We start from the raw sequence: 23,298 nt of genomic DNA on the forward strand, positions 1-23,298 counted from the left end.
GTCTCCCTCTCCCTCTGCCCCTCCCCTGCTCACACTCTGTCTCTGTCTCTCAAAAACAAATAAATGTTAAAAAAAATTTTTTTTTAATTATTCACAATCCCTGTAGTGATTCACTTATCAAGCCCTTGGAATAAATTATGCTTACTTTCCACTTCAAATACTGCAAACATTCACTCAATATAACTTTGTTGTATATAACATCTAAGTTAGGTCATCCTTCCTGATGTTTTACAAAATGGGGAAGGGTAGACTGATCCCAAGGCATCATATCTTGGGTTGGAAGCTACTGTTGTTTGGCTATACTTTGAGGATGGTGTGGCCCAAATGGGTTGAGAGTGAAGACGGGGTCACCCTTGCAGGATCTTGATCCAGGCAAAGACTGGGGACACGCAGCTTAGACGAGTTCAAGGTCTTTGGCAATTGCATCAGTGTCCTGATCAAATTTACTCCAGGTTTTTGTCCCCACCCCTTTCCTGGCACGATCTGTGTTAGTGAACATATAAGTGACTATCTGTTGTAACAAACAACCCGATAAACTCATTAATCTTGGTAGCACAATACCAGAAAGTATTTTGTAGTGGTTCCATTTTTTGGTTTTGTTTTAGAGTATGTGGTGTGTGTTTCATGGCTCGGTCCTGTGCAGTCCAGATGGTTCTGTAGGCAGCTCATCTCCAAATGCTAACTCCCAAGATAGTTTCCAGAAAATGTGGTTTCCGGCGACATCTTTCCTCTTGGCTTGCAAACAGCCACCCCGCCGTGTCTTCATGTAATCTTTTCCCTGTGAGTGCACAGAGATATGGCGTCTCTTCCCCTTCTTATAAAGATACCAGTGCTATTGGATTGAGGCCCCGATCTTATGACCTCACTGAACCTTAATTATCTCCTTAAAGGTCCCATCTCCAAATACGGTCACACAGTTCAGAGCGTTAGCATATGAATTTCGGGGAAACACAATTCAGACGGTAACAGCTGGCAACAATAATTGTAACAGTAACAACAAAACACCCAAGTAAGAGTATACAAGTATATTGCGTTGATTTTAAGCTGTCTACAGGGTCACCAGTTAGAGAGGTCGTAACGTACATCAACACGAGAAATTAAGATCTGCATGAGGATAGACGCTTGCATCATAAAAAAAAAATGCAAAATCAGAAATATGTTTCAAGATTGTATGTAAGATACGTAATTTTTAAACTTTCGTCAACTTGATTATAGAAATTCCTACTGAAATTACTTAATAGGTTTCAAATTTCCTGTACGGTCACAACAGACAAAATATAGACTGTGCAATAGAAAATCGGAAAAATGACAGAAAAGGAAAATGCAGGTATTAAAAACCAACAACAACGACAACAACAACAAAAACCCAAATCAACTGAATTACCAAAAGCGAATACTTGTGATAAACACCGGGTGCCGTATGCAAGTGTTGAATCACTATATTGTGCACCTGAAACTACTATTACACTGTATGTTTAACTAACTGGAATTTAAATAAAAAATTTTTTTAAAGCAAATACTGTGCTGTTGAATAATCACTGCCTCCCTTTCCCCCAAAATCAGGATTAGGTCTTACTTTGTACTTATGTACTGCATTCAAAAGGATAAGAAGATAGTCAGTATTTTGATGTTTGAAGACAGAAAATAAAACTATCCCTGTCTCATCCTCAGAAACCCAAACATTCTATAATAAATGCATTTTTAATTGACTACCCTATGAAATGTGGGATTTCGTTGCTGGTATAGAAGCCGCGTGGTCTGGTTTCACGACTGTTCTCACTGACTTGGCTCCTTAGTCCCACTATATGTAATATTATTGAGAAAAATGGTGGCATGAGTTTCAAAAGCATTTTATATCATGTCTGAGATAAGATATATTAATGATATAAAATATTCTCTTTCAAACGAGGCAGAAGCTTAAAGAGAAACATAGGGTATTTGGCGCGTCAAGGGTCCTCCTGGGGGAGGAGCTTCCATCTAACTGAGGGGTCAAGTTCTTCGTCAAAGTCATCCAGCTCCTGCTCCTTGGAGAGCTCCAGGAACACCTGAGAGGGGCAAGAAATGAAGAGACGGGGAGGTCACGCTGCCTCCCGCAGCTCCAAGCGAGCGCAAAGCACGGGCACAGCTTGTACACTTCTGTCCCACGGATGCAACAAAGTCCCTAAAACGGACCCACCTGCTCCAGGGTGGACTGCGAGAGGCTGTACTCCTCCAGGTCGAAGCTCTGTTTAACTGCAGAAAGATGGGTGCACATGAGGAGTTCACATCCTTTTTATCTGGAGAGTTTTACCAAGCTATGTACAAAAATGTACATGCAAATAGATTTTAAAATCTAAAATATAAGGTAATAGATATTCTCGGATGAATATGGAAAGGCACGTGCTTGCTTCGGAAGCACGTATACTGAACACGGAGAGGCAGATTCACCCTATGGTCTTGTAACAAGCTGGAAATACTCTCCCGTTGTCTTAGAGTTTGGGCAGGGCCACACAAGACTGGAACACAACGTAAGGGGCTCCAGGTCACCTATGCAGGGTAAGCTAAGAGATGGTTCCCTTTGGGCTAGAACACCAGCATGTGCCCCTCTATGTCCACCTTCCCTCTTCTTTACTCTGATCTTTGTTCCACAGGCTGACTTAAGAGGCTTTTTCTGGTGTTTTCCACCAGTGGCAGTTCATGAGGAGGGACAGAGGAGAGGGGGGCTCAAGGCCTTTATTCCTTCCTTCACTCCCTCCCTCACATCAACTTTGCGCCTTGATTGAAAGTCCCTGCTTCCCACAAGGTGGAAATTCTACATGATTCTACTCCTGGATTCCAGCCACTGCTCCCTCTCTTAGTCTCTTCGGACCTAAGAATGGCAACATTTTTCCCGTTTCTAGCCTTGGGTACTTACGCTGAGCCTTGCCCCTTTGCAAATGGTCCCTTCATAGACCAAACTTTGTCTAATTCCCTTTTTTTTTTTTTTTTTTTTACCTACTGTTATCCGTGTAGACTGTGATTAAGACCTCAAACGAGCAGACACGTAAAAGGAAGAAAATAATGAACAGAGAGGTAAGACTAGAAAGCAAAGGTTTCTTGTGGACAGTTACCGGATGTGGACAGAGAACGCGGTAGGATCGGCTTGCAGTCTGGGCACGTGGGGTTGGGTCCTTGACTCATGTCTGGGAACATGTAAAGGATTGTGGACGGTGATGGCCCTGCACTTTCAGAGTGTGGAGAGGCAAAGGTGGTGCATCCCATGGGGGGTACCCCAAGAGACCTCTTGGAAGGGTAAGGGGGTACCAAGAAGTGGCCCGGAGGCTGCAAGACACGCAGAGACCAAGAGGAGAAGGCATCGCCCACTCCAGAATGGAAGCTGTAGTCAGAGGTGGCAGACGGGAGGAGAGAGGGAGTCTTGAAGGAACTCACAAAGGCACCCCGTGAAAGGACCAGTGATTGATCATCTCTGCACAGGAGGCCCCAGTACCTTTGTACAGCTCAAAGGGACTTAGATTAAGCAAAGCTTAATCTAATCGAGCATTGCTGTCATATTATTTCTTCTTCCCTCCCCTTACACTCCACACTGGAGAGGCTTAAAACATCAGCTTACGAGCAGAGGAGGGAAAAGTATAAGAAGGGACTTAAGACCAACCATCCTGCCTCCCTAGCTTCGGGTCTCCAAATATTAAGCAGCTCCAACCTGGAGTGGGCATGGGAGGCTGGAGTATTGCAGTCTGCAAAACCCCAGAGTGATCTGATGGCGTGGGAGAATGAGTGTGTGTAGCACGACAGAGGAATGGTCATGGGCATGCGTTGTGCTTGCACACTATCGGGCCCACCTCATTCAATACATGTATTGCAGCTGAGAATGTGACTGTGTGTAACTTAACATTTGGAGAGAAAAAAAATGCTAACTTACGTTTCCATGACACTGGGGAGCGGGAAACTGTGATAAAAAGTTGGGTTTTTCCTCCAAGTGAGAACTTTACTGTTAGCAAACTAAACACGGCAGAAGGAACTCGAGGTGGGAGGGAACATTTTTAAAAGCAGAAACATTAGAAGGCTCTTAAGAAAAGGCTCCATTGTACTCCAGGGAGGCGGCGTTCCTGGAACATCCCCCTCCCTGCCCCTAATTGGTTATGAAACACTTCATGTTGGTTTGAGTCTGCTGTGGGATTCCCTCCCGCTGGAATGATGCAAAATTGATCACTAGGCCAAAATGGCCCACTGTGAAAATGGATACATAGACCCTAGAGCAAGGGTGACCGGCAGAAGGAGAAAGTGAAGAGAAAAGCTATCTGGGGCAATCCTAACCTTGTGTCAAGGAGAAACATTTCTCTAAGAACTAGAATCCTGGGGCTTCTAATGATGGACAGGGGACAAGAAAGCACAGATCAAGAAGAGGGGGAGGGTGTTCAGCTTTTTATCAGATTTCGTACACTGGCATGATAGGCAAATACCGAGCCCATGGTAGATCAAAGCAGTATATAAAGATCACCATCCAAGAGTCTAGAAAAGAATTATGGCTTAGCCCATATCAACAGAGAGGAACCTCCTTATCAACATCCAGTGCTGTTTAAGAGTACCTACAGACAAAAGCAATCATATATTGTTTGTTTTTATTTTTTTGTAAGAATTTGTGGACACTCCAGCCCCAGATGCCAACGATCTCTTCCCTCTAGAGCCTCATTCAATTAGGAGGGGATTTCTCAACCTTGGCACTAATGATATCTCAGTGCGATCATTCTTTGCAATGGGAGGGGCTGACCTGTGTGCATTACAGGATGTTTAACATCAGCCCTGGCCTTGACCTGGGGGTGACCTACCAGTCACACCCTTCAACTCCACCCCCGGTTGTGACAGCCAAAGATATCCACAGACATTGCCAGATCACTCGTGGGTGAGAACCACTGGATGAAAAGTCTTAATCCTTTATTTATGGTATGACAGTATGATTCCATGTCCGTGTAACTCTATGCTGGTCTTACACGAGATTTGAATTTCTCTGTTTTCCCGAGTCCTATCTCTCAATAGTCACTCTTACCTATCTCCAATTTGAAGAAAGCCTGTGATAAGGGTCGCACATCCTCAACAGGCAACCTATAGACCATCAGTGAGGAGTACCTGTGAGAAAGAGAGAGTGAGGTTGAGATTCAGGTTTCAAGAAGATAACCATGGACGAACGCATGTGGAAAAGGCAGCAACAATGTCATCCCCAATTTTGTGTGCATCTGCAGGTGGACGCAGCCATCATGTGGCTGCTCTTTAATCAACAAGAAGTCACTTTACTAAAGCAGAAGCATGAGGCGGCTCTTACAATAAGGGTCCCTTTTCCTCTTGGGGGGGATTGGGAGACAGAAAGGAGGAAACCGGCAGCATCTACACCTCAAGAAGGGAAGGAGCAGGATTACGTATCATCCCTCTTCGTGAGAAGAGAATCACGTTTAAGTAAAAAGGACTTCGTTCACCTCCAGGCTCCACTGTTAGGATTTGGCATTATCTCACCTACCTGAGCCTCAAATGCCATTACTGATAATAACAAAAAAGTTAAGAGCCACCACTCACCGAGCTTTGACTGATGTCTAGTACTGGGCATGGGCTTTGTACACTAATGCATTTAATGGGGATGGTTTTACCCTCTAGAAAGGATCATGATGACCTAGGTCCTCACATGCATTGGGACCCGGCACGTGACAGAACCACCAGGAACATATGTGAATTCCCTTACAACAGTCAGCTTCCAAATCAGCACATTGTTCTCTTATTTCTTTGCTGGGGTATCCTTTGGAATTGGACCTTTCTCTAATAATTAAAGTACTCGCAATGACCATAGAGTTAAAAATAAATAAATAAATGAAAGCTCAAGTAAAGCTTTTGTTTCTCTTCGCCATAATAAAAAAACACAACATATAGAAATAGAGAACGGAAAAACAAAACGATGAAACAAACTAACACCTATGTTTACCTTTCCTGCCGAGCAGCCTGGGGGAAAAGCCTCAGAATTTCACAGTGGAGGGGCTTCACTTGGGTGGGCGTCTTCACCTTCATTTCTAGCAGATAATCTTTGCCAAATTTGCTTTTCAGATGTTGTATGGAACCAATACATCTGGAGGTTGGAGGAAGACAAAGTCACGCAGGAGAAGAAGGTGAATCTATTGCCGGTGAATTTCAGCCTCGGGAGGCCAGAGCCATGCAGAGGGGGAGCAGGCAGCCACTCCCGCCCCTGTATGGGGATAACCCGGTGCAGGGAAATGTGCTTTGCTCAGGTCCCACTGGAGACCAAGTGTGGGTGTGGCCGGCCACCCACCTCAGCCTTCCAGACACCATGATGGCCACGCGGTCACACACGGCCTCAGCTTCTGCCATGTAATGCGTGGTCAGGAGGGCGCCTCTCTCCGTGTTCCTAAAGGTGGCCCGGATCACCTGCCTAAAGTTAGGTCAAGGGGCACGTTACCTAGTGGAAACGCTCAGGGCAAGACGAAAAGACTTGTAAACGCACCTCCATTGGCACCCACGAAGCAACTAGTGAATTCAGATTAGCAAGGAGTTTCGGAGGGACAACAGTCGTGTAAATAACCAAACTATTGGGTAGAGTATATCATTCAGAGCATGGCTGGGGCTGAATGATCTTAGAATATTCCTAAGGACTTGGGATTTTTTTTTTTTTTCCTCCATAAGAACTGTGTATCAGGTGATGCTGCAGAAATCAAGCCTGAATAATAATAGGTGGGTTTGGTTGAGTATAAAAAGGGCCACGCATACCCAGAAGACCTACCAGGAAAACGAAATTCACTGAGTATTAAGGTGTTAGAATGATCTTTTTCCCCTGAATAAAAACTGGCTGTGATAAGACATTAGATCCTTCCCCCTTTAGTATTGCATTATCTGATAATGCGGTGTCTTTCACCTTATAAACAACGATTGTGAAGGTCAGTTGTTATAGGATTAATAAATTCACTTAGGGTTACTCATGACACCTCCTCACCACATGTGCTGCTGCCCCTCGGGGTCCATCCCCGTGGACGGCTCGTCCAGAAGCACCACCGATGGGTTTCCCAGGATGCTCAGCGCAAAGCACAGCTGGAACGAGAGGAACAGCGTGTCTGGGGCCGACATGTGGGGTGTGCAGAGGAACGCTGAGCCCCCCCTCTTACCTTCCTCTTTATTCCCTCGGATAAGGTCCTCACGGGCAGCTTCAGCTGGTCCCGAAGCTTGAGCACATCCGCCAACCTGAAGGAAGAGGAGCAAGTCAATCCATATTACCGCCACACGATGGGGAATATACGTAGACGAATAGGCAAATCAGAGCAACCACTATATTAAGAGACATTTAAAAAAGAGTATTCTGAGTGATCGGGGCGCCTGGGTGGTGCAGTCGGTTAAACATCTGACTCTCGGTTTCAGCTCAGGTCATGATCTCACGGCTGTGAGATCGAGTCCCACATCAGGCTCTGCGCTGACAGCATGGAGACTGCTTGGGAGTCTTTCTCCCTCTTTCTCTGCCCCTCCTCTGCTCATGCTCTCTCTCTCTCTCTCTCTCTCTCTCTCTCTCTCTTTCAAAAAAAATAAATAAACTTAAAAAAAAAGTTTCTTTAAAAAAAAAGTATTCTGAGTGATCATAAAATCGAAACTACCTAGGATACTTCATGAACCTTTCTTGGTGGTCAAATACATATTTTCAATGACTTCTTTCCATATTAAGAATAATATGAGGCAAACCATAAGAGACTCTTAAATACAGAGAACAAACAAACTGAGGATTGATGGGGGCTGGGGGAGAGGGGAAAGTGGGTGATGGGCACGGAGGAGGGCGCTTGTTGGGATGAGCACCGGGTGTTGTATGGAAACCAACTTGACAATAAATTATATTTTAAAAGGAGAATAATATGAAAATCTTCTCTCCAGCTTAATGTGTGAGAAGACAACATTGGACTGGCTTCTTGGTGACAAAGTCTTCTCCCACAAGAATGGAGTCATCAGTTCGGATCTGAATCTTAATCCTTCCTTAATTCTGGGTCAACGTCATTCCTACCACATCCCTCCAGGAGTGAACGGGCGTGTCTCCCCCCATGTACCGTGTGATGGTGACAGTGGCGTCCCCCTTCTTCAGCCCTCTGATGGCGGCAAACACCTCCAGGTGTTCCCTCACTGACAGGTTGGGCCAGAGCACGTTCTCCTGAGGACAGTACCCCAGGAACCCGAGGGAGGCTCCTTCACCACTCCCTTTCAACACCACCTGCACAGAAAGTTCATTCTCACATTCAGTCCAAAATTGTGTATACCTGTGTATGTGCACGTGAGGGCATATTTCAGGGATGCCCTTCTCTCACACCCATGGCAGCCAAGAGGGCAAAAGTAAATAAGGGATCACTTATCCCTAGCTCTAGGAAAAAGATGGTAATAACGCCAGAAATCAAAAGGAAGATATCCCCCATTGTCGTATCCCTCTACTGTAGTTTAGACTTTATTACCAAGTCCATTACCTTGATTGAGTTCAGGGTCGCTTACTTGGTTGTCCGTTGCTTGACTTCCTTCACTGATCTAAACATTCAAAGGATTTGATACTCATCGAGGATTCTATTTCCCCAATGTCAAATTAGCTATAATTATAGGATCTGTTTCACAAGTTTGTCGTAAAATAAGGCAGTGATCCTCAATTAGGGGCAATCCTCCTTCCAGAGGACATCTGGTAATGTCTGCAGCTGTTTTTGGTTGTTACACTTGGGTGCTGCTGGGATCGAGTGCATACAGGTTGGGGAGGCTGCTCGATATCCTACAATGCAGAGGACAGTCCCTCACAATAAAAATCGTCTAGTCCAAAATGTTACCAGTGCCAGGCTTGAGAAATCCTGTACTAAGGTAATAAACGAAAAGTCCTGGGCACTAGTCTGGCCCACAGGAACCCATAAATACCGATACATAGCACTTTTTTATTTTTATGAGCTAGTCACTGTGCCATATGATCGCATTAACAGGTCGTGTGTACCAGGGCTTACTAGGTGCCAGAATCTGAGCATCTTATGTGTTTTGAATCACTTTACCCTTAGAAAAACTGTATTTGACTCAGATATTAGTTTTATCATCCCTGTTTCACATAGGAGAAAACTAATGTGTGCATCGATTTAAAAACCCGGGCAGAAGGTCACACAAGGTAAACCGGGGGTTAAAGCTGGGATCTGCCTTCAGAACCCAAGCCCTTGACCTTGATGCTATATTCTCTCTCCCCAGTACAAAAGAGGAGACAACTAGTTAATGTGGGCTCACAGAACTTTCAATCTAGAGAGAGAAATGGGAAATAAAAGCACGTCAGCACATATGGGGATGAATTCTAGCCCCCGCTTGATGCTTTCAAGGCAATAAATGTGATAAAGAATAAAAAGCGAAGATCCATCGTAGCTACGAGTGTAGTCGGGGAAAGTCCTTTTGGGGAGGTGAATTTTAAGGTGGCAAGAAGGAGGTAACCAAGTCTATGCAAAGCCGAAGGAAGAGCACTCTTTGCCAATGGAAACATAAACCCAAAGATCCTAGAGAGGGAAGGTGACCAAAGGCCAATCTGAGTAAGGGGTGAGCTGAGCCCAGATCTTGCAGGGCCTTTTTTGGTCATAGTAAAGATTTTGGATCTTCCTATTTATTTATTTATTTACATTTAATTTTTTGAGAAGCGGGGAGAGAGCAGGAGAGGGGAAGAGGGAGAGAGAATCCCAAGCAGGCTCCACGCTCAGCATGGAGGGCTCGATCCCGCAACTCTGGGATCATGACCTGAGACGAAATCAAGAGTCGGACATTCCACCGACTGAGCCACCCAGGCGCCCCAAGATTTGGGGTCAAATCTACCTGAAGGATGCTAAGTAGGATAGAGACATGATCTCATCTGCATCTTTTAAGGACTGCTTCGGCGGCCGTGTGAGGCAAGCGTAGAAATGGAAAGACAACTTGGAAACCTCTGTGGCAAACCACACCACTGCACAACCTCTCTTCATGATTGCTCCCTGGGCCCTGGATCTTGGCAATTCAATTCAACAAGTCCTCAGGATACACAAGTCAAAAAAAAACCAAAACCAAAACCAAAACCAAAACCAAAACCAAAACACCCCAAATCATTTGACCACGAATAAAGCTAGTGTTCAGCTTTACTTACCCAAACATTTCCTTTTAGTGTCGCTATCTTTCATTCGATAAAAAGGATATTAGAGATACTATGTAGCCCTTGTTCAGCACCTAACTATTTTTGGAATTAAGGAGAGAAATTTTTACTTAGTTCTCTTCATTCAAGGCATCAATCAATGGATTAATAAGAAAGGATCCTTTACGTGTTTTTAAGATTGTCATCGGTGTTCATTAGTTAATGCTTGTTTTAGGCGGCGTTAATGACCAGATTTCTGTGTGTTTACTGACCTGCCCTGAGGTTGGATTTGTGTCTCCAGTTATCATCTTAATAGTTGTACTTTTACCAGCTCCATTGTGTCCTAAGAACCCTATGACTTCACCTGAAAGAGACAGGTGGGCTCAGAGTTATTGCTTCAAATAATTACAGCACAAACAAAGACAAATACCACTGGAGGGCTCACGATGTGTCAAGCTCTGTGTCAAGTGCACGAATATAGTATCTCACCTATCCCCCTCCTCCCTCCCACACACACCTAGCTTTGTTATTGGCTTCCTTTTATGGCAAAGAAACTCAGGAGGGATATGTAAGCTGCCCATGGTCGTAGAGCCAATAAGATGCCGAGCTGGAATTGAAACAAATTTTGATCCCAGAGTCTGTTGCATTTAAGGGGCCCTTGTCCAAAATGTGTTGTTTGCTTGAATGCACAATGTACTGCTGGGCCCCAGTGAGTTCCCTCCTGTCCACAATCCCTGGATGAAATAAATGATATTACTTTAAAAGCTACCCCAGCCTTCTTAATAGAAAGACTGCCTCTTTTTGTTTTTGTTTTTTGGAGTTTTATTGTTTTTTGTTTGTTTCTCCCGCTGTTACGCTTTTTTGTCTATTTGCCTGTTTTAATAGAACAGACATAGCTGTCTTCTTAGGCAAAGAAAAAAAAACCCCACTGTTATATCATCACTGAGGCTTCTAAGCAGGATGGATGTGCCTGTGCCTGCTGACGAGCTGGCTGCTTTGTAGAATCATCAACAGAGGGCCCCATATTCAGGAACTATTATTCCCTCCCAAAGAACTCATCTCCAGAGATCAAGCTAGCTCTGCAAACAGTTGAAACTGCTTTCTCCAACCTTTTTTAACACAGAAGGAGACATTTCTTATGGCCACTTTTTTCTTCCTCTTGGCAAAACAGTTCCTCTTCTTGCCCACATACTCCTTCCGCAGACAGCTCGCAATGATGACCGGTTTCTGCAGAGACAGTCAAGTAACAACGGGCCTTTCTTCTCACCTTGAAATGAGGGAGTGTTCCACACTCCCTCCAGCCACATTTTTCCCTGTGCAGAGTCATGACTCAGACAGGTCCTTTCCCCAGAAACTGCCATTTTCAAGTGAGCCCTCCCAGGCTGTCTCCCTGTAGGAGATAACATTTGCACCGTATCGCATGATCTGTCCTGGCCCTTCCTCTGGAAATAGGAATAGACACATCCACCCACCCAACAGGGCTGTTAAGACACACACACACACGTACACGCATGCACACAAACGCACATACGCCCCGGATACACCGTCTCGTCTTGCAGCAAGCTTTACTCAGCTCACAAAACTCACAAAGTCTGACTTAGGTTTTGTAATGTTTAGCTTCGCTTCCCCAAACTGCGACCCTGAAAACTAAATTAACAAATCTGTGTCCGCGAGCACGTGTGTGTATTTCCCTTGTTCTCTTATCGTTGTGGGCACTGCTTAGTCACTGATGTCAAGTACTGAGCTACGTGGGTGAGGATGAAAGAACCTCAAAGTGTTTCTCAAAAGACCGAGATGGGGAAGTAGCCCCCTTTCTTGGATGACGATGTTTAGTGGCTCGACCTCTTCGACATCTGCAACCGTCACTGCGCTTGTGGTTCTCATCCCCTCCACCTGAACATCTTTATCCTCCCCTTCGGGTTCTTCAGGGTTTGGACAAATATCACTGCCTCTTGGAGAAATTCTAAAACCAAAACAGTCTGTTAATAACAGGTTTCCAGTTGAAAAGCTTGTCGCAAAAATAGTGAACATTCTGCAGACTGCTCAATCATTTGAATAGATGAGCTCTGAGTACAACGCAGGCTCCATTTTTCCGCTCTCTACTGTCTGCCTTGAAAACAGCCTGGTTTCCATCAATGAGGCAACTGAGGCTACTCTTACATCATCCTTGCTTTCTGCCTAGGTTTAATTTTCCTCGTCAGTTGTGGCTTTTTTTAAAAAAATAATAAAATAGTACATACTCTCTGGCAAAAGATTTGGGGCCACCATTTGCACGAAAAAGGCACCTAGCAACTGTAATTTTGACATGGATGGAATTCTGAAGACCTTGCAAGAACTGTGGATTAAAACAGTTGGAATCAGGGATGCATCCCAGAAAATCCAGGGCACAGAATCACCAGTAAGTGAGCACTGTCTTTTCCTAGGAATAGGTCAGAATCCCCCATTCCTGATTGTTACCAATTCAATTCAATTCAATTCAATTCTTTGCTTCATCATCCCCACCACTGAGGACTGTGGATTCTCAGCTCCCTCCTTCATACTGTTACAAATTACTGCTGTAAACAGATTTCCTAAAACATGGCTGTCATCTTGTCATACTCCTGCCCTAACACCTACTTCGCACTTGAACCTGATTCATATTTTGTAAGTTAGGCGAAGTTTCCAAACCACACCGGTCTCGGTTTCCCGTTATGCAATCTGCAAAATCTCCTCTATGCTTCTCTATTCCAAAACCCTCCAAAATTTAGCTTCAACTTAATTTTCTATTATCATTTGACACAAATGTAAAGTTCTTTCCAGCTGCCTTCTCAAATCTATAGGAAGGTGGTGTTTATATCAACTTTTGTTCTTTTGCTCAGACTATTCTATCTTCCTGGATTGGCTACACTTAGCCATTATTTTCAAGATTTGACCTCTCATATATAACTTTCTTCTAGTATGTAAGTGAAATTACGGTATTCCTTAATTTTTTGGCGTCTTATGTGTGCTAATGTGGCTTCTCTCACTGTAGCAAGCTCATTAAAATAGCATGAATTATAATAATTTTGTATAGTACACAATTCCTAGAAAACAATCCCGTGCAGTAATTTTTACGTAATCAATTTAGGCATATTAAAATGTTTTCCCCAATGAGTATTAAAATAAAACATGAAGTTTTCTTTGAATTTTCTCAACCTGAACACAGGATCTTTTCTCATTAATTTCTTCCTGAACTTCATTTCCAGACACCGGAGAACAAAAACAAAAATGCAAAAGTGAAGGTAAGGCTAAGGGGAGAAAAAGACAATTAGTATTAGAAATCGCCATAAAAACAACAATTTCAGCGCTGGAATTTGTTTAAGGAGTTTGAGCATATGTACAAAGGTAGGTCTGATAACATTTTCACAAGTTTGAAAGAGAATCTAATGCTCAATGAAACTCTCAGAGCTAACTTCACTACTTTTCAGAGAAACCACAACAGACCAGATAGTAGTAAGTTGGTACTAAGCTATTCGTGCCATCGCGAACTTGGACTTCATACTCAGTGTCAGATGATTTTTACACACATATGGTCCAGATTTTAAAGCCCACGTGTGCGTGCATGCGTGCGTGTGTGTGTGTGTGTGTGTGTGTGTGGTGTTGTTTCAGACGCCTAAAATGCTGGACTTTTAAGGGCCAATATCAAACTTTTTAACTCAATGCTAAGCATCCAAATGTGTCCCTCTCATGCAAAAACATTTAAATGGAAATGTATTCTTACTATTAGCAGGGCCAGAAATCCAATCTGATGTTCTGAAGCTCCTAAATAATCCGTGGAGTCGGGAGAAATCTGCAAAATGAGGCAAGACATATTTAGATGAACCTCTATCTGTTTTTGAATCTCATCTCATCTAAGATAAACGAATGTCCATTAAATGACCTTGCCAGAGTTTTCTCTTGTGATTCAGGTAAAAGTCAATTTCTGTGTAATGTGTCTTCCTTGGTTTCAAGGTCACTCAGTGTCCTGTTATCCTGTGCTTGGCTCTAAGCTCAGATGCTTCTATACACTGCGTCAGCAGGATTTGTCCTGACCCATCAAAGCCATGGGCAGGATTCATCTTAAGACAAACCCTCTCCCCTAATTTCACCTGCCTTGCTCTCTACATCTGCTTTACTTCTGTCTCTTCTTGTCCAACGGCCCTGGAACCATTATGTTGCTCCGTCCCTTGCTCCACCAGCTCTGAGAATAGTCCTGACAACCCCTCATGCTAAAGACAAAAGCTATTCGCCTGGAGTTTTCCATGGTTGTCATTAGATTTACAATACACAATAATTTTATGTGCATACATAATACACAGGCATAATACTTAAGCGCATGATTTTCATGAGAGTCACAATACGTTTTGAAACATCCCCCAAATCTTTAGTAAATAAAGAGTAAAGAGCCAATTTTGTTTCTTGAGCTGTGTTTCCCAGGACCTTTTCCTGAACAATTTTAAGCTAAGATAGTGAATCTCTACCACCGCCATCCACCGTCACCACCATCCACCGTCTAGAAAAGATGACTTTTTTTTTTCCTCATTGAACAGTTTGCCAGGACCCTGGCGTTCTTTCAGATGATCTTGCTCTCCCACGTGCCTTGGTCACCCACTTTCAATAACTGGACCACATCCCAAATCAACTTCAGACCCCCTAATCTTTGCCCTGTCTATCATGTTTTATTTTTTCAGCTTCCTTGCTCTACTCTCCTTATTCCGTGATTTGGAGTTGGTGACCCTCCAACCCACCGACCCAACCCCTTTCTCACTGTCCACAAACCTCCTAATTTCCTTAACTGTGTCATTCCCTGGTCTGTTGTTACAATTCCTCCTTATACAGAACTGCTGCTCCTTTATCCTTTTCTTTGTCGGACCCACGCGGCAAAACACTAACCCTGACTGAATCCAATGCCACCTGCCCTGAACTGCATCCGAGGAGGAGGCTGTGATAAAACAACAACAACAAACCAACAACAACAAAGGCATCAACTTTGCTGACTTCACTTGAAAAGTAGGGCAAGGACTCTTTTAGTACTTCCTGTCAGTGCTACTGACTACTTTCTGAAATGATTGCTTACTATTCTCCTCATTCAACTACTTTTCCATCTCCCTGTTATTCTTTTCAGCAAAACCAGAAGTCGCTTCCTCATTTCACATTATCGACTAAGCTTCCTCTTGTTGGGTTTTGTGTTCAACCTCCGTTGAGTTCTATCTTGTTAATATCACCAATGGCTCCCATGTAGTCAAATCCAGCGGTCTCTTCTCGGTTGTCAACTTTTAAGACCTCTGTGTTAATGGCTGAATCACTCCCTCCTTCCTGAAACATTCTTTATTGCCATCTGGCACACAACCCAGTGTACGGATGCTTTTAGTGTTTAAGGAGAGTTTCTGAGAAGAGATTCTGGCACACAACGGTCGCCCATTTTTTTCTCCTACCTCATGGGCTCCTTCTCAACCTGACTTGCTGACTCTTCCTCTTCCCAATCTTTAAATTTTGGAGTTCAAGGCCAAACCCTTGGCCCAGTTTTTATACTGACTCAGGAGGTTATATAATCTGGCCCCATGGCTTTAGATATCACTTATATGCTAATGAATCTCAGTAACCACATGCTGAATTTCAGACTCCAACATCCTACCGGCTACATATTTCCCACCGCATGCCTATTAGGAACCTGAAACCTAATATGTCTAAAATGAACAGAAAAAGCACATCTCATTAGCCTCCCACTAGGGTCATTTGTTCCCAGGAGAGAGGGTTATCATGAGAATTATAACATTCCACTACTGTGGAGTTGCCTTTGACCTTCATGAACCAAGGCAGAACTTCCTTATTGACTAACATGACCCTTGCCTATGATAAGAGAATGATCTCTCCAAAGACAGAGGCTTCAAATATGGTACAGATAAGGACTCCACCTACATTTTTACAATATTCTAAGCTATCTCCAATGGCCACGCATTTCATGACCCTATGGCAGGTGTGAAATTACTTACCTCGGAGAAAATGAATAGAGAGCCAATCAGTGTGAAAGGTGGAATTAATATGGTGCAGAGAAATAGCCCTAGAAATCCATATTCATTTAGATCCGTAGCAACTATCGAGAAGATGGTGATCTAAAAAATAAAGTGCAGCCTAATTTCACTAACGTGAAAGAATCTGAATTCTAGGATGTTTTCCGAGAGAGTGAGAATTCATCTCACAAAGGTTCCCATTTTCAACTTTTGCCTCCTAAGGCCATACTGCCACCATGTTTGCTTTCTTTTTTTCTTTGTGACACGAGATTGTGTCACGATTCTGTATTGGAGTGACTGACATTTGTAAGACACAACAGGGCTTCTCAAATTCAGCGCGTGCACAAATCAGCTGGAATCCTTGCTGAAATTCGGATTCTGACAAAAGGGCTATTTCTTACACATTACTCTGGATTTTTTTTGCATTTCACAGCAGGTCATAGACACCTGTCTGGGTTTAGGCACACCAGCTATTTCACCTTCATAGCTGCACAGTATTTCCTTGACTGGATGTGCAAGGATTCCACGGTTTTGCCTTCAGAAAGTATGTTGTTTCCATGTCTCTGCCCCTGTAAATGATGGTCTACACAAACCCTTGTAGATCGACACTCACCGTCTTCAAGGAAACATTCTGAGATTCTGAGAAGTGTAAATGCAGGTTAACATTTATGTGAATTCGAATTTTCAACAGTTACTAACAGATAATTTTTCAAAACGATGGCGACACTCTATTTTCTTATAAACCATGAATCCGTGTGTATTTTATGCCTCCTCACTGACACAGGGTGCTACAATTGATTCCTGCAGGTGTCTTTGTTTTATTGCTGATATTAAGCAAACAGCTGTATAAGCTTACTATGTTTTTTGTTTTTAGTTTGGTTTTTAGTAATTTGTCCTTCCAGTGTTTATACTTTTTACTGGGCATTTTTAAAGGAATTGTATGGTGTTTTCTTAATTCATGCTGTTTTCCTCTGCTGGTTTGATAGCTGCTCATACTGAACCATCATCACAATCTGAAATAAATCACTGGCCTGCTTTTCCTCTTCTTTTAAATTCCTTCTGGGTTTTCTTTGTCATGTTTTTGTTTAGGGAACTGTCCTTGATTCTCCAGGCTAATTTGATTTTTTTTTTTTTTTTTTTTTTTGCTCTTTCTTAGGATTTGTTGTTAAAGTTATGCTCGCTTTATAAAAGGAACTATTACACTTTGTGGATTTTTAAAATATAAATATGTTTGGGGCGCCTGGGTGGCTCAGTCGGTTAAGTGTCCGACTTCAGCTCAGGTCACGATCTCGCGGTCCGTGAGTTTGAGCCCCGCGTCGGACTCTGGGCTGATGGCTCAGAGCCTGGAGCCTGCTTCCGATTCTGTGTCTCCCTCTCTCTCTGCCCCTCCCCCCGTTCATGCTCTGTCTCTCTCTGTCTCTAAATAAACGTTAAAAAAAAATAATTAAAAAAAGAAAAAGAAAAAAAAAGAAAATATAAATATGTTATAACCATGATTCCCAAAGCTATGCAATCTTCATGGATGTTTAACAGAATTCAGTGGTCCCGACCAGTGCTTTTATAGCATTTCTTATTTTCTTAAATTCTTTATTTTAGCTTATTTCTTGGTTGGATTAATTTCATCCTTAAATGGTTCATCTTTATTCCACCAGCTTTATTGAGATATTATTGACATATAACATTGTGTAAGTTTAAGATGTACAATGGGATGATTTGACACACATATATATTGTGAAATGATTACCAAAATAAGGTTGGTTACCACATCCCGAACTTCACACAGTTACCATTCTGTTGTGACAATGAGCAGATTTAAGAGCTACTCTCTTAGCAACTTTCAAGTAAATGGTACAGCCTTGTTAACTATAATCATCATGCTGTAAATCAGATCCCCAGAACTTACTCATCTGATAACGAAATTTGTACCCTTTGACCAATATCTCCCTATTTCCCTCACCCACAGCCCCTGGTAACCATCATTCATTTCTCTGTTTCTATGAGGTTGGTTTTTTAGGTTCCAGATATATGTGAAATCATACACTATTTGTCTCTTCCTGTCTGACTTATTTCACTTAGCCTAATCTCCCCAAGGTTAATCCTGCGAGTAGCAGGATTATTATGGCTGAATAATATTCCATGGTATGTATATATGACATTTTCTGTAGCTATTCGTCTGTCAGTGGATAATTAGGTTGTTTCCATGTCTCGGCTATTGTGAACAATGCTACAATACACATGGGGTGCACGTATCTCTAAGAGATAGTGATTTCATTTCTTTCGAATAAATACCCAGAAGCAGAATTGCTGGATCATATAGTACTTGTATTTTTTTTAATTTCTGAGGAAACTCCATACTGTTTTCCACAGTGGCTGCACCAATTTACATTCCCAGTAACAGTGTAAAGGATTCTCTTTTCTCCATATCCTTGCCAGCATTTCTTATCTCTTCTCTTTTTGATGATAGCCTTTTTAACAGGTGGGAGGTGATAGCTCAGTGTGGTTTTGACTTGCATTTCCCTGATGATTAGTCACATTAAGCTTATTTTCACGTACCTGTTAGCTATTTGGATGTGTTCTTTAGAAAAATGTCTATGTCCCTTACCCATTTTAAAATCAGATGATGACGGTGATGCTTACTTTGCTATTGAGTTATTTAGGTTCCTTACATAGCTCGGATATTAACCCCTTACTAGATCTATGGCTTGTAAATATTTCCCCCATTCCATACATTGCCCTATCATTTTGTTGATTGTTTGGTTTTCTGTGCAGGAGCTTTTTTAGTTTGATATTCTCCCCCCCTCCCCCCGCCCTGTTGATTTTGCCTTTAAGACATATATTCTTAAAATTATTTAAAAATGATTTAAAAATAAAATGATGTGTACTGAATGCGTACTTACAATTAAGAAGAAAAATGACCAGACGCCACTATTTTTCCTCCCATTGCGAAAAATGAATGAAATCACGTATGTCAAGAAAACCAGGGAAGAGACATATCCAATACTACACAAGATCTGAAAACAGAAATGTTAAGGTTGGATAACATAACTACTCTCCAGGAAAGTAGTCAGCCTTAAGCCTCACCTTTCCAAACCATGCTATAGGAAAGGTAACGTGAATTTCTTTAGTTTAAGATTAATCATGTTACGGCATTCATGAAATGCAGTCTAATAAAAGTATCTCATAACTTTTACCACTTACCTGAACTAACAGGTTTTGAATTACAAATATAATCTCATCTGGGCTGAACACGTAATCCATTATTTGCATGAGAAGGAGGATTAAGAAGTAGAGTGAAATATCCACCAGTGCCTGGCCAAACCAGTAAGCAGAAGGGTAGAGGCCTGAAATCCGGAGCTGGGAGTGAGCTTTGCTCTGGTAAAGGAAAGGAGGCATCATCAAAACTGCTGAACAGTTGAGAAATTGCAAATATGTGGTCACAAAATCATTCACTTTTGTCCTGTGTCCCTTTCGTATACCACACCGATTTAGTAACTGACATGGTCACTTGCCATACTCCTCTGTCAGGGGGATCAGTGGTGCTCCGGACCGTATGGTGACGTCACTGTCCAAGAGAGAAATGCACTCACATAACCAGCTCACGCTCCACCACCACATGACTGGGCATTGCCTCAGTGAGAAAATTCCTGTTCTTTTCTTTGCAATGCTACCCTTCCTTTTGCGAGAACACAAATTGTACACAGATTCAAAAGATGTAGGTTTGCAATTTCCTGTAAGACTCTTAAAATTTATGCTGGATGTGAACAGTCCATTTATAATTGGCATTTTATTTTAGATCCAAGGAATGCTCTTCTAACAAGTCAATTTCATTACACACTCTTTAGGTTGGCATAAGAAGACATCCGCTAAAATTAATAACATAAAAATGGTCTTGATTTATTGCCTTGAAGTAAACCACATCGTTCGCTATTACATAGGAAAACGAGAAAGTTGATTTTGATATTGTGACCCACTATAAGCTACATTGTTGCAGTGACTGTCTTAACACAAGGCTTAAAATGTTACTTGAATGTTCCTAACAGTGAAGCACAAAAGTAATAAAAAATTTTAAATCTAACATTGAGTCTATGTAAAGACATTCGTTAGGAAAACAGTTGGAATGGAGACAAATATTCCGGAAAGGGGAATGTACCCAGAAAAAAAGCAGGAGAGAGAATAATAGTGAGGGCGTGTTAGAGAGCTGGACGTTTTCTGTTCGTTGATGTGTTTGTTTACTGAGCACACCATGTGCCTGACTTTGTGTTGGTCATGGGGTTCTTGGGGAGTTTGAGTTGCAGTGAGGAAGGTAGATAAAAGCAACATGCAAATAAATGTAGCAAAAGCTACATAATCAAAATTGTTCACATTAAAATTTAAGAAGTGGGGTGCCTGAGTGGCTCAGCCGGTTGAGCGTTTGACTCTTGATTTCGACTCAGGTCATGATCCCAGGTTCATGGGATGGAGCCTTGCATTGGGTTCCGCACTGGGCACAGAACCTGCTTTGGATTTTCAATCTTTCTCTCTCTCTCTCTCTTTCCCTGCCCCTCTCCCGCTCTCTCTCAAATATAAAATAAAATAAAATAAAATAAAATAAAATAAAATAAAATTTAAGAAGTAAAATTAAAAGAGTTAAGATAAGGATCACATGAGAGCCTTTAGGAGGGAGATGAATTGGGGGCACCTGGGGGGCTCAGTTGGCTAAGTGTCTGACTTCGGTTCAGGTCATGATTTCACAGTTCGAGAGTTTGAGCCCCGCATTGGGCTCTGTGATGACAGCTCAGAGCCCGGAGCCTGCTTTGGATTCTGTGTCTCCCTCTCTCTCTGCCCCTCTCCCACTCACGTTCCATCTCTCTAAAAAATAAATAAGCATTCAAAAATTTTTTTAAAAAAGAAGGGAGGTGAATTGTAATTAGTGTATCTGTCAGAGAGGGTTCTCTTGAGAAGGACCCGAGTTAGGATCTAAGCAGTGAGTGGGAGTGATACAGGTGACTGGTAGGGAGCATGGCAGGCAGAGAGAATAGGAGAGAAGACTTGCGTGGGTACAGGTGATGCTCTCAGGAAACTGGAGAGAAGCCAGCAGGCTAGACATAGTCATCAGGGTGACAGTGATGTCATCTCAAAATGGAGAGAGACATCCGGGTCCAGACCATGCATGGCTTTTCAAGCTAGGCAGCAAGGGTTTCATTCTTAGCCTTCGGTTTGGCAAGAAACTACAGAGGGGACTTAGGCAGGTAATCAACGTGGCTAGATGTGTGTTTTTAACTAATTGCTCTGTCACACGGTGTGGAGAGTGGATACGAAGACTAACGGGGATCCACACACAGTGAACAGCGGGAGGCTGATGTGCTCGTTCAGGAGAGAGATGTTAGTGGCTCTGACTAGGGTGTTGAAGGAGAGGGTGGGGGAACGTGGAAAGATTCTAAACATATATCAGAAGCAAATTCCATGACATCGCCATTGGCCGGCTGTGGAGGTTAAGGAGAAAGCCGTATCAATACCATGGGACTGCCAATTAAATTTGAATTTTAGATGAATATCTTAAGAAAAAAATGTTTAGTACAAGTATGTTCCAACAGAATGAAGCTCGAATGAACCTTTAAAGGGGTCATCTTTTCCAACAATAAGGCAAAGTGCTGTGCTGAGTTGGTTAGGACTTTGAGTAACTTGGTGAAGTTTCTGAAAGTGAAAACCATCCCTGAGTGGGGCATTGTGATGATGTCAGAAGGTTGCGGTCATCCATAACAAGCTCAGTGATGAACCAGATGAAGGCTGCCGTTCCCTGTTAGCTGATGGTACCTCCCAAGCTTCCTGAGGTCCCAAATTTGTTTAAGAGAAGTAACCTTTGCTTCATATTTGTCAACCTTTTCTTTTTTTTTTTTTAATTTTTTTTTTTAACTTTTTATTTATTTTTGAGACAGGGAGAGACAGAGCATGAACAGGGAGGGGGCCAGAGAGAGGGAGACACAGAATCTGAAACAGGCTCCAGGCTCTGAGCTGTCAGCACAGAGCCTGAGGCGGGGCTGGAACTCACGGACCGTGAGATCATGACCTGAGCCGAAGTCGGCCGCTTAACCGACCGAGCCACCCAGGCGCCCCTTGTCAACCTTTTCTTAAAATGCCTGGTGATGCATTGTTGCAAGCACACAAACTGGGCTCACCACCTCCGTGTAAATGGAACGATCATAGTGGAGAAGGGGTCTGTGAGTAACAGGAACACATAAGGACTTTGTTAACTCTTCTTACTTTATAGTCGCTGATGCTGCTCATTGCAATGTAAGGAGTAAAACAGGCGGCGACAGGGATCCAGAAGAAGGCGTTACTCAGGTACTCGTGGTCATAAGACACGTGCTCCTGAAATCGTGCAGAACACATGAGCTAATGGCGGCTGGATGTATGGTTCATCTGTACTTAACTAAACCATTCAAATAAGCGAACTGGTCGAACCCCCCAGAGCACTTCCCAAGGTCCCATTTGCAACTTCTCACCCACACTCTTTCAATCCCGTGGTGCAGGAACCTGGGCATTTTGAACATATATCCTGCTTTACTGGGGAAGAAGCAAACTCCACGGAGTTGTCCCCGTTGGCTAAGGTCCCACAGTTAATAACTCGTGAGGCCGGCACAAAGCCTCTGTGCCTCTGACGTCATCATGATGGCAACATTTAGCCGATGTTTTAATAGACAACAGAGTGGGTGTGCTTTCAGTGGAAGAGCTATCTCGCTACGCTCAGCAACTGGGGCCAAATCAGTTCAGTCCAACATTTACAAAGCGTCGTTCCTTTAGCGCAACGAGGTGTGGAAGTGGCAAGTTCAAATGCCTTCAGGGACCTGGCAGATATAGATTTCTTGAGGAAATAGGTGGTGGGGCTGGGAGAAGAATGGCCAGCACACCTCTACATACGGGCAGTGAATTTAAACAATTAAAAATCCTACGCAGGGTAAGGAGGGCCTTGCGCTTTGCTAGAAGCCTTAGTTTAATATGGGATTAGTTGTCTCACTACACAGCACGTCATCTGAGGTCAGGTATCATGTGTTACTTCCCTCTCCTCTTAGCCCCTCCTAAACCTCAGTGCCCTTCTGAGCACATAAAAACTGCTCAAGATGCTTATGCAGAGATTCAGCCCCGGACACGGTAGAGAAGACACCAAGGACCCATTTCATATCTTTCCCTGTGGTCACCCTTGTAGATTTT

The 23,298-nt window shown here is 42.9% G+C and overlaps 1 protein-coding gene across 1 annotated transcript in view; it reads right to left on the bottom strand.

Annotated features, from left to right (window-relative positions):
• Positions 1 to 1,010: 1,010 nt before the first annotated feature.
• ABCA9 (ATP binding cassette subfamily A member 9) overlaps positions 1,011 to 23,298 on the bottom strand; it is a 62,255-nt gene continuing 39,967 nt past the window's right edge. Inside the window, exons 23-39 of the mRNA XM_049636410.1 lie at positions 22,351 to 22,458; positions 19,309 to 19,482; positions 19,008 to 19,121; positions 16,093 to 16,212; positions 13,842 to 13,910; positions 13,277 to 13,368; positions 11,945 to 12,065; positions 11,212 to 11,329; positions 10,375 to 10,466; positions 8,055 to 8,215; positions 7,134 to 7,209; positions 6,965 to 7,059; positions 6,287 to 6,406; positions 5,945 to 6,085; positions 5,024 to 5,103; positions 2,177 to 2,232; positions 1,011 to 2,045 (exon numbers count right to left, since the gene is read on the bottom strand). Of these exons, the coding sequence (XP_049492367.1) occupies positions 1,947 to 2,045; positions 2,177 to 2,232; positions 5,024 to 5,103; positions 5,945 to 6,085; positions 6,287 to 6,406; positions 6,965 to 7,059; positions 7,134 to 7,209; positions 8,055 to 8,215; positions 10,375 to 10,466; positions 11,212 to 11,329; positions 11,945 to 12,065; positions 13,277 to 13,368; positions 13,842 to 13,910; positions 16,093 to 16,212; positions 19,008 to 19,121; positions 19,309 to 19,482; positions 22,351 to 22,458 (1,836 nt within the window). The 3' untranslated portion in view covers positions 1,011 to 1,946. The remainder of the gene's footprint in view (positions 2,046 to 2,176; positions 2,233 to 5,023; positions 5,104 to 5,944; positions 6,086 to 6,286; positions 6,407 to 6,964; positions 7,060 to 7,133; positions 7,210 to 8,054; positions 8,216 to 10,374; positions 10,467 to 11,211; positions 11,330 to 11,944; positions 12,066 to 13,276; positions 13,369 to 13,841; positions 13,911 to 16,092; positions 16,213 to 19,007; positions 19,122 to 19,308; positions 19,483 to 22,350; positions 22,459 to 23,298) is intronic.

Source organism: Panthera uncia, chromosome E1, assembly GCF_023721935.1.
Source record: "Panthera uncia isolate 11264 chromosome E1, Puncia_PCG_1.0, whole genome shotgun sequence".
Lineage (NCBI taxonomy): Eukaryota > Metazoa > Chordata > Mammalia > Carnivora > Felidae > Panthera > Panthera uncia.